The sequence below is a fragment of the Uloborus diversus genome, chromosome 3 (assembly GCF_026930045.1).
Source record: "Uloborus diversus isolate 005 chromosome 3, Udiv.v.3.1, whole genome shotgun sequence".
Classification (NCBI taxonomy): domain Eukaryota; kingdom Metazoa; phylum Arthropoda; class Arachnida; order Araneae; family Uloboridae; genus Uloborus; species Uloborus diversus.
Genome location: NC_072733.1, coordinates 53,098,701 through 53,113,947, shown reverse-complemented (window position 1 = coordinate 53,113,947; position 15,247 = coordinate 53,098,701). Strand labels below are relative to the sequence as shown.

Genomic DNA, 15,247 nt, shown 5'->3' with positions numbered 1-15,247 from the left:
ATGGGTGAAAAACTGGCACCCTTAACCCCAGCGTGCACCGTAGGTGAAAAGTGGTAACCGTAGGTGAAAAGTAGTATGCCATCACCGTAGGTGATGGCATACTAGGAGTGAGAAATGGCACCCTTACTTTTCCCTATTGCAGGTTTTAATATTCAGTTCTTGCGGAAAGGGCGCTACCCCTCCCCCAATGGAAAATAGGTAGCCCCTCATGTGGTACAGGAAGGGGGAGGGTTTTTTTTTTGGGGGGGGGGGGTCAGGGGGCTGTTCCCCAATACAATATCTTAAAAAATCGATAGTTTTTAAAAAACATCCCCTTTTTTGACTGAAGCAGTCTGCGCTATGACCCACTCCGCCCCCCCCCCCATTTGGTACACCCCGCTGTTTTTAATCTTATTGGAATAGACTTTTTACTATCTAGATGGCCGATGGCTGTTCCCTATTGCAGTTACTTGCGGAAGGAGATGTTCCTCCTACATAGTAATTCTCCCCCCCTTCATGGGGGGTGGGGGGGGGCGATTCCCCCCCCCCCACACAAAAAAAGAAGTAATAAAAAAAACTAAATTTTTTCAAAAACCAACCTTAAATATTAAGTCTGCGCCACCCGCTCCAACTACCCCTCCCCCCCCCATCGCAAGCCACACTGCTTTTGTCCTTATTCGAATTAAATGCTTAAATTTTTTATCCAGATGGTCGATGCCAGTTCCCTATTGCAGAGTTACAGGGCGTAAGGGGATGCCCCCTAAATAGAAATTTTCCCTACTCAGGTGATGGGGGTGGGGGGTGGGGGCCCCCCTCCCTCCCCCCAAAAAAATATGAAAATTAAAAATTTTCAAAAACCAACCGTAAAAATCTGAAGTTTGCGCCACCCGTTCAACTATCCCCCCCCCCCCCCCCGTAGGCCACACTGCTTTTGGTCTTAATGGAACAAAAATAGCTTGAACGTTCTTTTATCCAGAGGGCCGATCGATGGCTGTTCCCTATTGCAGAGTCACTTGTAAAAGGAGATGTTCCCCTAAAATAGGATTAGGGGACCCCTCTTAGGTATTAGGGGGGGGGTCTGGGGCATCCCCCCCTCCTTCGGAAAAAAAACATAACTATCAAAAAACTAAAGTTTTTAAAGGAAAAACTTTAAAATTTTGAAGCTTGCGCCATGACCCGCTCCACCCCCCCCCCCCCCCCCCCCGTCGTAGGACCCACTGCTTTTGATCTTATTGCAATAAATTGCTTGAATTTCTTTTATTCAAAAGACCGATGCTTGTTCCATATTGCGTTTACTTTCGGGAAGGGGGTGCTTCTCTGAAAGTAAAAGTTAACCCCCTTAGGTAAAACGGGGGGTGGGGTGGTCAACCCCCCCCCCAAAAAAAAAGAAAATCACCATAAAAACTGAATTTTTTAAGAAATAAACCTTAAAAATTTGAAGTCTGCGCCATGATCCGCTCCATCACTCCCCCCCCCCCCGTAGGCCCTACTACCTTTTGGTCTTATTCAAATAATAAGCTTGATTTTTTTTTTAATCCAGAAGGTCGATGGCTTTTCCCTATATCAGTCACTTGTAGAAGATGTTCCCCCTAAAGTAGGATTTCACCCCCTCAGGTATTAGGGGGTCTAGGGCATACCCCCCCCCCCCCCGTCCTTAGAAAAAAAAATTAAAACCATCAAAAAACTAAAATTTTTAAAGGAAAAACTTTAAAATTTTGAAGCTTGTGCCATGATTCGCTGCAACCCCCCCCCCCGTAGGACCCACTGCTTTTGATCTTATTGCAATAAATTGCTTGAATTTCTTTTATCCAAAAGGCCGATGCCTGTTCCATATTGCATTTACTTTCGGGAAGGGGGTGCTTCCCTGAAAGTAAAAGTTAACCCCCTTAAGTAAAACGAGGGGGGTCAATTCCCCCCCCCCGAAAAAAGAAAGAAAATCACCACAAAAACTGAAATCTTATAAAAATTAAAATTTCTTAAAAACAAACCTTAAAAATATGAAGTCTGCGCCACTCGCTCAACTCATTAATGTGGTTTGACTGTAACAGGAAATTTCTTAATTGACTGTGATCAACCACTGGCACTACAGTATACTGAATTCCACTTAATGGTGGTCTGAAACAATTTTTACTCGTCTCGGTACAACAGACCACCAATGGTTCTGAATGCTAGTCAATGCATAAAAAATTTTATTGCAAATACAAGCCAAGGAGCAAATTTGTAAAAAGTTGCTAGTACAGAATGTGCTGTAAATAAAATTATACATATAAACAAAAAACAAGCAAGTGTTACAGATTTCTTCCAATAGCCCACTGGTAAAGAGTTGAGGGGGGGATGTTACACACACTCCTCCAAGTGAAACGATACCTCTGGGGGTGCTGGACCAGGGATTGCTCATTTTCTGGTCTGAATCAGAAAATCAGAGCTATCTTCAGGGTCACATCCAACTGGTTAAACTACAAATAGTGGCAGGTACAGATTCGATTCTTTACCCTAGAGCGACGAGTGGTAAAGAATCGAATTTTTAAACAATATGCTTAGATACTGTTTAAGGCTTTCACGGCCGGCGTCAATATGAGGAGATAACATTTCCGGGCTCATGATGGCTGCAGCAAAGCAAGCCAAAACGTCTGGAATTTCTACTCCAACTAGACCACGGCCAATAAGCCCGGAAATGTTATCTCCTCATAATATGCTTAGATTTTTAAGCCCTGCAGACCCTTATCTGATACAATATGTAAACTCTGAGTTCTACTGTGTTTTTTGAAAGCCATATCAATTTTTCAGATTTTAGAATATCTCTTACAGTAGAACTTCAATTATCCAAACTCCAACTTTCCGAATCACTTTCAGAATTTCTGAAACAAAAATACAGTAAAACCTGTAAAGTTGATCACCCTTGTAAGTTGACCGCCTTTTTTCAGGAACGTAATTAGCCTTTATCGTATAAATCAACCTCTATAATTTGACCATCTGTTTAAATTGATCAATAAAGTAGTGCACCGCAAGTGGTCAACTTACACAGGTTTCACTGTATAAGATAAATTTTAAAAGATTAGACTACCAATCTAATGTAGGCGCAGCATAAACGTTAATGGGATGATAAAAGTAAAATAAATTTTTAAAAAGATTAGACTACAAACCTAGTGTAGGTGCAGCACAAACATTATTGGGATGAAGAGTCAGTGTCATAGTGCAGAAGCTTCTAATGTACAGCACAAGTAAATATACTCAGCACACACACAAGTTAATGTGTTGACTTTCCTTTCAATTAATCAAAGACTTTTTCTCTAAAAATGTTCTTTTCTCCCCTTTTCAACACAAATATTGACTAATGAAAATCCAATCATCCGAATGGGGTTCAGTTTCAATTGAAACGGAAAATTGCAGTTCCACTGTATTGCCATTTCAATTAATATTTTTATGTTATTCTATTAAATTACAAACATATGTATTCTAAAAAAATATCATTCACATAAAAAATGTTAATTTAAATTCATTAATTGCTACACTCTTCATGGTTAAAGTTAATTTTCCAAACAACATATTTCTATACATTTTTTTTAGTCAATGTGTCGAGAAAACTTTTGTTCCATGAAAACAAGAAACAAGAAAGGCACAACAATGTGGCATTAAAATGTTGTACAACAACTTCATGTAGACACACATTAAAAATAAAACTCTTTTGCAATGCAATCAAGATGTGAACTTAAGGAGAGCAGGATTGTAAACAGCAAGTTTCCCCCTTTTTTATGCGTGCTTGTACCCCAAAAAAATTTTCCAGTCAAATTTGAACTTAAGTTTTTATTGGCAATATTTCAATAGAATTTCTTTATATTTTCTTCAGTTAGGCCTGAAAAGTCAATCATCACTTAAGCTTACAGTTTCTATAAAAGTGAAGTTCAACAATAATAACACTAAGTAAGGAAAAAAGATTTTAAATTTATTTTATAGAAACATTTTCCCACTATACCTTCTCTTACGTAATGCTAAAGACTTTGTAACTAATGAAAAAATATTTTTCACCACAGGGGGGGGGGGGTCACCTTTTGACCCTCCCCTGAATTCGCCCTTGGCCACTGGCAGTGTGGCGAGATCATGCGTAGGTGGTTGAACCGTTATTTGCTTTGAGAAAACCCTGTAGTCTGTCGTCATGTGAATATGAATGCTTGATAGACATAACTTCAAACTGCACCTTTAAATCTACCTTACAGATACTTCACTTGAAGGTCTGACTAAAAAAGAAATACCTTGGCAATTAGTTATTTCAGAACAATATTATTCTACAAACCATGTTATTATGAATTTCCTCACAAATTCTAAAAACAATTTGTCAGGAGTCCACCAATTTTCCTTGCCTCCAAAGATTTTACAATTTTTGTCAGTCTGTGCTTACCCATTTTTGGTTTTGGCTGGACACTAAAAAACCCCAGCTGTTGAAAACACAAAGCCTGTCCTTCCAACTGTCATAACTTATATATGCAAATCTGAATTTAACTTATGCAGTAACGAAAACTATATACTGAAGCTGTCTAAATGCTGATCCTAACATTCTACTCTAGATATCAACCATTAAACCCAATACATTAAAATTGCATCAGTTAAAACAACTTCACATTTCAATTTTGAATTCTAATCGTTTTGTTGTAACAATTGTTTTCTGTCTGTTCAACTTGATTTTTGTATTCCAGAATTTGTAAATAAAGTTAAGCATTATAAACTACCTTTTATTAAAAGTACTGTAGGATGGGATAACTTTGGAACATTTTTCAAAGTTTAACTGTTCCTATCTTTATTTTCAAAGAAAAAAGCTAAATAATCACAAATATGTCAATTGAGTATTCCTCTTACAAGATATGGCAAAAGAATAACTCTAGTTATAGTGATATTTTATTTAAAAAAATCTAAATTTGTCCTAATCTTACCCCATTGATTGGGATAACATTGGAACAGTGCTTTATCCCAATTCATAACAGTAGGAAACATGACTTCGAACCATTGTACCATAGGTGCCTGATCTACACTAGGAACAACAAAGGAAATGAGTTTATATCAATCCTAGAATATTATATATTAAATAGATAATTAAGAACAATGCATTCTAACTATTAAGTAAAAGATTACGATATTATTTTAAACTGCTATGAAATTAAAAAAAAGATAGTGTAACTAATACTATTTAAACACTTTATAAAGTTTAGTTTTTGTCAACCAAAGCCAAAATAAGGCTGTAAACTTATAGCCCTTTAACTTTGAAAATTTCTCAGTCCCAAAGTAACCTCGTGAAAAGATGAAAATTTACAATGTACAGGCTGTAAAACATAAACATAGTTATTATACCTTACAACATAACCAGTTATCATGATTGTCAGTTATGAAACCCTATATCCCCAGAAAAGAAACTAATCAGTTTATGCAGAATTTCTGATCAATAGAGACGTACCGAGCAGCACTTTGGCCGAGTAGTCAAGTACTTGGCCTTTCGCTACTCAGTCGAGTACCGAGTTCCAATTATATTTTAAGAAGAACCACGGACACACACGTGACAAATTGTGAACTCATTGGAATAGTAGTATAGACCTCCATATAAAAAAAAATAGTTTTTAAAACAAAATTCCAGCTGAAATTTAATTATGTATTATTTAAAAGATTTTGTTTGTGTCAATAATTTTACAAATAAGTTATTTTTTAAAGTAAAAATAAACAAATACATAAAAGGTAGGATTATCAAGTTGGAATTAAAACAAATTATATCAATCTATACTTCTAGTCAGACAAATGTAAATATTTTTTTAAAGCAAATGAAACAATGTTAAAAGTACAAATGTGCAGGAGCACTGCAGACACATTCTTCTGCATTACAAGGAACATCTTTTTCAGTGCATAAAATGTGAGCAAATGAACGTAAAAAAATCTGACTTTTGTCGGATGTCTTTAAATCCATAAGCTCACATTTTGTGCATTATAAAAAGCATTCTTTGAAATGCCAAAACACGTGTTTACAGTGTTCCTGCACATTTGTGATTTTAACATCGTTTTATTTTTTAAGAAAGGGTATTTTTATGCTTCTTATAAATAATTTTGTTAGTGGCAAAAATCCATTTAATAGTATAAAAATTTCATATTTTCTGTACTTGCCTTTTTGCCCCATTTTTAATATATAAGTTTCATTAATTTTGGGGCATTAAAATATAAGATTTACTCCATTGAGGCATAACAAACTTCATTATTCTCAGAATTTGAATTTGACTTGTAAATTTGAATTGTAAATGATTGCAGTATATTATTTATATGCTTGCACTTTTTTTATTAATTGTAACATCTGCGTTGAACATTATTCAATTTTTTACAACTACTCGGTATTGGCCAAGTACCTGATCAAAATTTGCTCGAGTACTGAGTACTCGGCAAATTGTCCGAGCAAGCCGAGTACCCAATAGTTACCGAATACTTGGTACGTCTCTACTGATAAACATAGCCAAGATTAGTTGTACTACATTAAGTTATTTTTGGAATAATTTATTTTATTTTTTATTTATTTTAAGTTAATAACTATGCTTTTAAGGAAATAAAATTAGGATTTTTGATGGAAGTGCATTTAAATTTCACATAAGACACAAATTAGATAAACTACTTCAAATTGAATGCTATATACCCCGACAGCCCGGTCATCACATACTGAGACTGTAGTTTCGTTCTTACTAGAACTCCTCAGTCAGGAATAGTGAATAACAGAGCTGGTTTCGGATGTCATCTCAATTCAGTTCCGACTTAGCCCTGGCTTAGGGGTAGTAACTTACTGCTAAACACCCATACTTTGTCTTCAACTCACAAGTGGAACCATACCATGCTGCGAACACTCGCTGGTGAATTCACTTTATCTACCAGTTTGTAGGCACTCTCAGCTTCAATTGAAATATCATCTGCCATCTGCTCAGTTATTCACCAATTCTGACCGAGGAGTTCTAAAAAGATCCAAACTGCAGTCTCAGGATGTGATCAGGCTGTTTGGTACATTACATCTTGTTCTGGGGCCTTAGCCTTGGCTTAGAAGCGGTATCTTACTGCAAAATATTTCAAATTGGCATAAAATAAAAATTAAATTTTTCAGATAAAAAAAATTAACCAGGTATTCAACTGAATATTTTTTTACTTAGTGCATCTCAATTAACATCAATAGAATATTACTGGACATTAGGGTTGGGCAATGCATCGCAAAAAACTGTTGTACATCCTACATCTTTAAATCAGATCAGAATTTTTCTCTAAACCAATTCATCAATATAGCACTGGCTACAAATCCTACCACCAATATTCAGAAACCATTCCACAATCGTTACCGTTTCAATATCTTAATTGTTTCAAAATTCTGTAGAAGCAGGGGCACCCTGATGGGAGGTTACTGTGACCTACAAAAATGCCCTTATTCCACAATTTTTTTTCAGATGATTCATAAAATTTAACAATTACTTTTTGAACTTACCTTTTAAAAAAATAATGAAGTTTAATGTCTCTTCTCATAAGATGAATTCATACTTATAGCTTATGCAGTACAATTCAGCAAATTAAAAAAATTTCCCAATTAAAAATTTAAGTTCTCTTATCTCTGCGTGGAAGTATCATAAGCGAACGAAGACCTTCACTTTTCCCAAAACTTGCAGGAAATGCAGTTTTTTAAGCTCTTGACAGAAAAAATATTGATGAACAAAGTTTATATATATCTTATAATCATTCAACAACAAAAGAAAAAAAAACGCTTAAAGTGTAAAATAGCTACTAAGATTGCATATACATATTTTGGTGTTTTGATGAACCCCTTTTTAAATGCTAAAAGACTGCTCACATCTTTTTGCATTAGGAAAATAGATTCATTGTAATACCAGAACACCTGTAATATTTATTGCTATCTTGTCCCTTTAAAAGTTTTTTTTTTTTTTTTGGCAACTTCCTGCTAGCGTTAGAATCTGTTTGTAGTATCTGGGATAATTTATATTTTTTCATCTGGAATATATTTTGTAAAATTTAAACAAGCAGTTTACAGTGAAATCTCGTTACAACGAACTTCAAGGGACCGTAAATTTTGCTCACTGTAACGGAATTTTCGCTGCAATTGAATTAGAGCAAAGTAATGGAAATGAAATATGCAGAAAATTTCCTTTGTTGAAACCGATATTTAGTTGTATTGGTATTTGTTGTGACAAGATTTCACTGTATCTTTTAAAAAAAAAATTTACATTGTGATGTATTGTGACATTGCCATGTAAGGTTGGCGATGCATCACGATGTAGAAATTTCTACATTGCTTAGTCCAACTGAATATAACAAAGTTATTGTACATCATTGCGGTAATTTTTAAGAAAATAATGTATGCAGAATTATAGAATAAATGAAAACTTACTTACAAATGTCAGGGCCCGCGCTAAAGATTCGCCACTGCGCCAAAAGTGATAAAATTGTAAATTCAACAAAAGAAGCCGATTTGCTAAAATTCTTGGCAAACGGAAAATTTTCGGAAATTTTCATAAAAAATAGAAAAAAGATTTTTCCCTCCACCCTCAAAATTATAATTAGAAAATCTGCAAGAAAAAAAAACAACAAATTGGGATTTCCATGTCGTATGCATTGTTATTAAGTGCTTAGTAAAATGTTAGTGTATACTGCATATTTAAAATATTAGCACTTGCATTGTCTATTTTATAAAATTACTCCTTTGTTTTCCAATTGAAATTTTCTAGACATTTTTAAAATTCAGAATTAAAATTAACTAAAGTTAGGTCTTTGGCTAATGCAATTGAAATTTGACTAATTTGTTGGCTAACAATTTGAAATCCCTAGCAAGGGCCCTGTATATGATGCACGCTAGACAATGTTTTTTTTTTTTTTTTTTTCAACATCTTTCTTGTGCACTTTATAAAGTTATTTTTTAATCTTGTTATGGTGTTTTTTACTTGCACTAAATCAGTGCACCATCAAGCCTGGTACTATTATCTGACAGCACATTGCACCCAGGTAAAAAAAAAGTGACAGAATACAAAAATGTTCAATTCCTACAAAGCAACAACTAAAAACCTAATGAATATATTGCATTATTAGTACCCACAATTACTAAATAATACTCCTAATGTTTCAGCTCTGAGCCTAATGCTTTTGCTTTTAAAAACCAGAATTTTCACCTTCAAGTTATGGAGTTGTTCTTTGAGCACTATTTCGTGACATCTTGGGATACAATGCTGTAAGATCATGCCTATGTGATTGAGCCACTTTCTGCTTCGACAAAGCACTGCAGTCTGTCATCATGTTAATATGACCGTTTGATAGTAACAGTAAAACTCCGATATAACTCCACTGTCAAATCCCATCTTATAGTGACGTTATATCGATTTTGGCAATATATCGAAATATAAAGTGTAAGATTACAAATAATGTTAAGAAATGTGATAAAATTAAAGCACGATTTTACTTCTTTAAGTTAAAAAAATTAATAGATTTCAGGCTCCAACATTAATTAGTTTATCTAAACTACCTGTTTTCTGGTCCAAAATATTAATATTTTTTAGTTTCAGTTTGACTTTTTTTTTTTTTTTTGCTCAAAATAGACAGCTCTGTTCTTTTTTAATGCAAGAAGGCTGTTCAACATTTTTCTATCAGTCGCATATTCCTTTAAGAATTTTGTTAGTTTCTAAATGCGACGTTCGTTTTACAGTTTCTGACTTAAAATTCCCTTCTACATTCTCAAGTTCTCCTTCAGATGAATCGGAATCGCTAACTTAATAATTTCCTCGAGAGCCATATTTTCAAAAGTTGAAACTGATTTTTCGGCATCTATGTATTCATTTACTGTGGAAGATTTTGCAAAAAAATCTACATGTTGATGTTATTCTGAATCTCTCATTTCAACATTACTCTGCACTCTGTTTTTTTCACCTTCAACTAAATCCCCATATCTACAGCTATTGACAAGTTTCTGGTGTAATTTCATCCCATAAACCCAGTTAGCTAAAAGCGTCGTAAAGGTTGTGTAAAATTTAAGCCCTGGTGTAAAAAATGCAGGCACATGTTAACGAAGCCCCACTTTCCTGTTCAACCACTGATAGTGTTTTTCAGTAGAGAGTAGACCACAAGTTTATTTAAAACGAGCTCTCCACAAAGCGTTTTTGCCTGGAAACATTTTGGTGTACTCTACTTTTGAATAACCGGGGTGGGAGTGCTTATTACACTATAGATACAGAAGGGAATAAACAGTATTTTTAATTAAATAATTTTCAACTTACTGCAAACATCAGAAAATTTTTTGAAAAAGCATTTTTTTGGAGCATGGTATTGGTCTGCGTCATAACAAGCGACACAATTATGGTGGTATAATAGGATTGGTGCTTTAAAGGGTGGGCCTTAAGTCAGGGTTTGACTGTAAATTCAAGACTGCTTCCTCAATCAGGATCCTTCCACAATTTTGGTCAGTGGGGATACAAAAAATATCAATTGCTCCGTTGCCAGAGCAAAGCATGTTTTTCTATTTGCCACAACCTACCAAATTTGAATTTAAAACCTATGCAGCAGCTAAGAGGTGTTTCACATCATTATTTATAGTGAAGCATGTTAGTCAAGATTTAATTTACTACACAAACCTTAAATTTTAGTCTTAAAACTTTTTTGATGAGAAGTAAACAAATCTTCAGAAATTTCAACTTCATTCGTTCAAGGAGAAGCAGCGTTTCAAACCAATAGGATCGTTCGCAAGGCAGAAAATTTTCTTAAAACATCTCTGACTGTACAACGACCCAAATAGTTTGAAACAAAATAAAAATGCTAGCAATTCAGCTTTCGAAACAATTGACAGCATGAAATCACGTGGGTAAATATCTCAAAGTCAAAAAACGCGATGTAGATTCATTAAAACGAAAAAAAGTCAAAGATATTTACAGAATTGTGAGCGAAACTATATAATTTTCTCATCGTTCAAAAGAATAGCGAGCGAAACAAAATAATCATACGTGAAATAAATATAAGAACAAAAAAACTTAACGAAGTAACGGTGCAGTTTCACTTCATTGACTTGTAAACAAGCATGGAACAGCGGTTACAGGGTTACAAGCTCCTTTTAGTAAAATCGAGTCGTCAGAAGAAGGCATCTACTACTGTAATCACGAAGAATAAATTTGAAAAATAAACGTAATAATACAAAATGCGTGAAAATGACTTTTATCATTTCATGAACGCCGCCATTAAAATCATAAATATCATGTGACAGATCACGTGACAGTTGGGCACCCTTTTTAAAGGAGCCAAAAGAACCGCAAGGACATCTCCAACCTCCGTTTTCACCCGAATGCACCTTGCTTTCACCCCAGGGTGCCAAAAGACCTTTCAACGGCTCCTGTAGTTCTAACAGTGTAGGGGAGATAGCGACCGAAATTTTACGACAATATATATAAGGCCAGAATTTTTTTAAATATTAGATTAGTTTACTTAAAAGAAGAAAACGCGAGTCTACCAAAAAGTTATCGTTGCAATAATTGATAAAAAAATTTTGCCATATGTTGCAAAAACTTGTGAAATTGTCTTATACATATATAAGGCTGAAACTCGGTAATATTATTGATTACGTATAAACATAACGAAAAATATATGTCTACCGCGTCCGAAGCGTTGCCGTGCCGTGTCTACCACCCACGCAAGGTGCGAAAAAATAAGTCAATTTTGATTTTTTTAAATAACTGTTTATAATGTATAAAATATAAAAACAAAAGTCTACCAGTTGTGTTATGTTGCAAAGGCATGTTAAACGCCACGGAATGTCGACCTCGTCCCTCTATGTACCGTTTATCGGGCCGCTAGCGCTCGCTCGAAAAAGTTTGCTTGTCGTCGCAAAATTTCAATAAATAAAGCTGATTTATTTTTTAATAAATAATTTAAATCCTGTTTTTATTAAAATTTTTAGTCTACCGTGACTAAGAGGTTGCTTAGTCTTTGGTAGACGTTGCTTAAATTATAAAGTAGTTGGAAAATTATGATTATTTTATCTTTTCATTCTTTATAAATGGAAATTTTTCAATTATTATTATTTTTTTATGATTACAATTTTCTATCATATTTAAATTGATATTCATACATTTGTTACATTATATATATATATATATATATATATATATATATATATATATATATTTTAAATTCTTCAAAAATATTTTGAATCACCACCTTTTCAAATACATTTCGTAAATAGGGAAAGTAAAGCTGTTTATTCATCTACTGCGAAGAAAGAAGAGGGGAAAGACACACCTTTAATAACCTTGGGTCTGGGGCCTGGGAATGAGTAAGGCCCCGATAGTGGAGGAGCCGACGCATCCGCCATTTTGGAGCAAACTTGATCCAGTGCTTCGCGGCGATAGCATTGCTGCTGATGTTTATATTTCTTTAGCATATGTTAAATTGGGTCAACAGATAATAGCCATCTGCAGAACTAAAAAATCTGCCTTACTGCATTTACTGGAAAATAACAGATTTTTTTAAAAATAATAAGCACTTTTTATAATGCACTCAAAAGGACAAAATACCTTTTCTGGGTCAGAAAGGACAATTTAAGAATTCCTGTAGTTTTCAAAAATTTCCAAGAAAATGACACCACAAACGAAGAAAAGTGCGGTTCTAGTCATGTAGAGAATGTTTTACCATTATCTAGCTTTCAATCATAAATTTGAGTGTTTTGAATGTTGAAACACGCATTTTTTTTTCTTAATTGGAAAGTTTGGTTTAAAATGACTTGAGCGCACTTTTCTTCGTTTGTGAAATCTTTTTCTTCAAAGAATTAAAAAATACAGGAACACTTAAATTGTCCTTTCTGACCCAGAAAAGTTATTTTGTCCTTTTGAGTGCATTATGAAAAGTGCTTGTTATTTTTTTTTTAAATCTATTATTTTAAAGTTTTTCGTTTTCAAACAAAATTTTACTTTAGAATTTGATTTTTTAGCGTTAAGTTGTACCTTAAGGTTAAACAAATCATTTAATAAAATTCTGAAGTCTGTAAGTGGTCTAGTTGCTGAGTATACGCAAAAGAATGGTTCACAACATATAAGTAACTTGGGATAAAGATCCTAATACGTGTTTTTACTTAGCCCCGTTATCGATTATTGGCATAGATGCATAGATGAGGATAAAAACTCTAAGAAAGCAACGACTGTGAATAAATTTCATTCTTGCTCCAGAGAGGACTTGATTCAAAATTTTCATTATGATTACTATTAACATTACATTTGCAAGGCAACAAAATTTGTAACAATGGATTTTATATTTAAACATTTAATGGGGAAATTACATCAAATTTGCTATTTTCCATCCTAACCGAAATAATGATGTTACTTCAGAATTTTAAATTTTCAGCCTTAAGTTGTACCTTAAGATTAAGCGAATCATTTAGTAAAATCCAGAAGTCTCTTAGTAATCTAGTTGCTGAAATATAAGCAAAAGCACGCCTCAGATTACTCCATGACAATCAGGCCAAGTGTAATAAAAGTGCTTAAAAAAACATCAATTCTGAACAACCAAAATTTCTCATCTATGATGGATTCTTTTTATTATATCTAATGAAAGAAATTCCATCATCTTATGCTATGATATTGAGAAAATTATTAAATATGTTCAGCAGTATTCGTAGTAATTGTTTTCGACACGTACCCCGTTTCCTTCCATAAAAGATAATGAACATATCATCGCCTCAGAGCAACAGTAAGATATCTAATCCCAGAAATAACACTAAGATATCTTACTGTTGTTCTGAGGCGACGATATATTAAGCGGAACTCACAGAGTTTAAAATATTCAAATAGGAGACTCTGCAACACGTCCCTCTGACTTTTTGAATCAATTAAAAAATATTACTTTTAAAGATTTGCTAGAATATTTACTAAAGAACTGGGAACGAAATAACAAAGCGATTTATTTTGAAGATAAATTTGTGTATATTAACTACAAACAGTGTTATAGATTTGAAACCATCAACAGAAAAGTTGTAAAAATAGTAGATAATACGCAATCGTGCCCCAGACCGCGAAGAATCCGACACAAAAATGATTTACCATCTTTGTAATTTTTGAAGAACTGCAGCCTCCATATGACGTCCACCTACGATGTTCAGATACTGATGTATTAGTTATAATATTGGCTAACATGAAGTTTTTGAATTCTTAAATAAAGGTCTGGATGGAAGTTGGCGTTGGAAAATCATTAAGATGTATCAATGTCTCTGAACTTTACAAGAATTTAGGAGAAACCGTTTGTTCCGCCTTGGTTGCTTTACACGCAATCACTGGTTGCGATCAAAATCCGGCTTTTTTCTGAAAAGGAAAGTCCGGCCTTACGTTCTATTTACAAAGTCGGAGAATACACAGGAGCGTTAACAAATTTAAGTATCAGCCATCGCACAATGTAAAATGCATGTCACAAATTCGAATACAACTCGAAACTTCGGAAGAGTTGTGCACCGAATGTACAGAGAAAATAAAATGGAAAGAATTAATGATGCAAGAACTATTTCGTTTTTAAAAGTTTATAAAAATTTTGAAAAAAGATCAAGTAATTCTCGAAAACGTGAAGAATTTTGATCCGTCATCCTTAACCCTATGTTAGTCTGAACTTCGTGAACATTTCCTCAGAACAGCTTGCATTTCGCAAATTCGGACAAATTTTCATTAAAAAAACCGACAAGCTTATCACCTCTTGATTGTGGGTGGAAAATTGAGGACAACTGAAAAGTTTTTAAATGGTTTACTGAAAACAATTACCGCAAGCAATAAAAGATGTTACATTCGAAGCACAGCCTTCTGCCTCAGGTAATCATTTTTTTTTTTTTTCAACCAGACTTGGCTTTTAATAAAATTCTTTCTTTTTTTTTTATCAATTGTTTTCTATTACAGATATTGATGATTTTACCGATTTTACCGAGACAGCTAATAATAGTTCCGACATTCACAGTGATGATGATTATTGAACTGACAATGATGTTAAATTGAACATAAGACATTTTGAATATAAATTCAACAGCGAAAACGAAAATTATTTGGGCGAATCAGACGTGAGCGGCGGTGCACCTGATGAATAGTTCGTTTAAATAAAATTATGTTCTTTGCTACAGTTTTATAGGTTACAAGTGGTAACCGCACGGATTTGCCCGTAATAGAAAAATTAAAAGGTCTTTTGGTTCCCCTGTATATTTACAAAGAATGTATGGTGAATTTTCTCGCCAATTGGCTTGTACCCATGTTACAGTTCCACG

General features: G+C 34.1%; 1 protein-coding gene across 1 annotated transcript in view; it reads left to right on the top strand.

Moving 5' to 3' along the window:
• Positions 1 to 14,962, top strand: part of LOC129218747 (dentin sialophosphoprotein-like) — a 30,986-nt gene extending 16,024 nt beyond the window's left edge. Inside the window, exon 3 of the mRNA XM_054853071.1 lies at positions 14,889 to 14,962. Coding sequence (XP_054709046.1) covers positions 14,889 to 14,962 — 74 coding nt within the window. The remainder of the gene's footprint in view (positions 1 to 14,888) is intronic.
• The last annotated feature ends 285 nt before the right edge of the window (positions 14,963 to 15,247 follow it).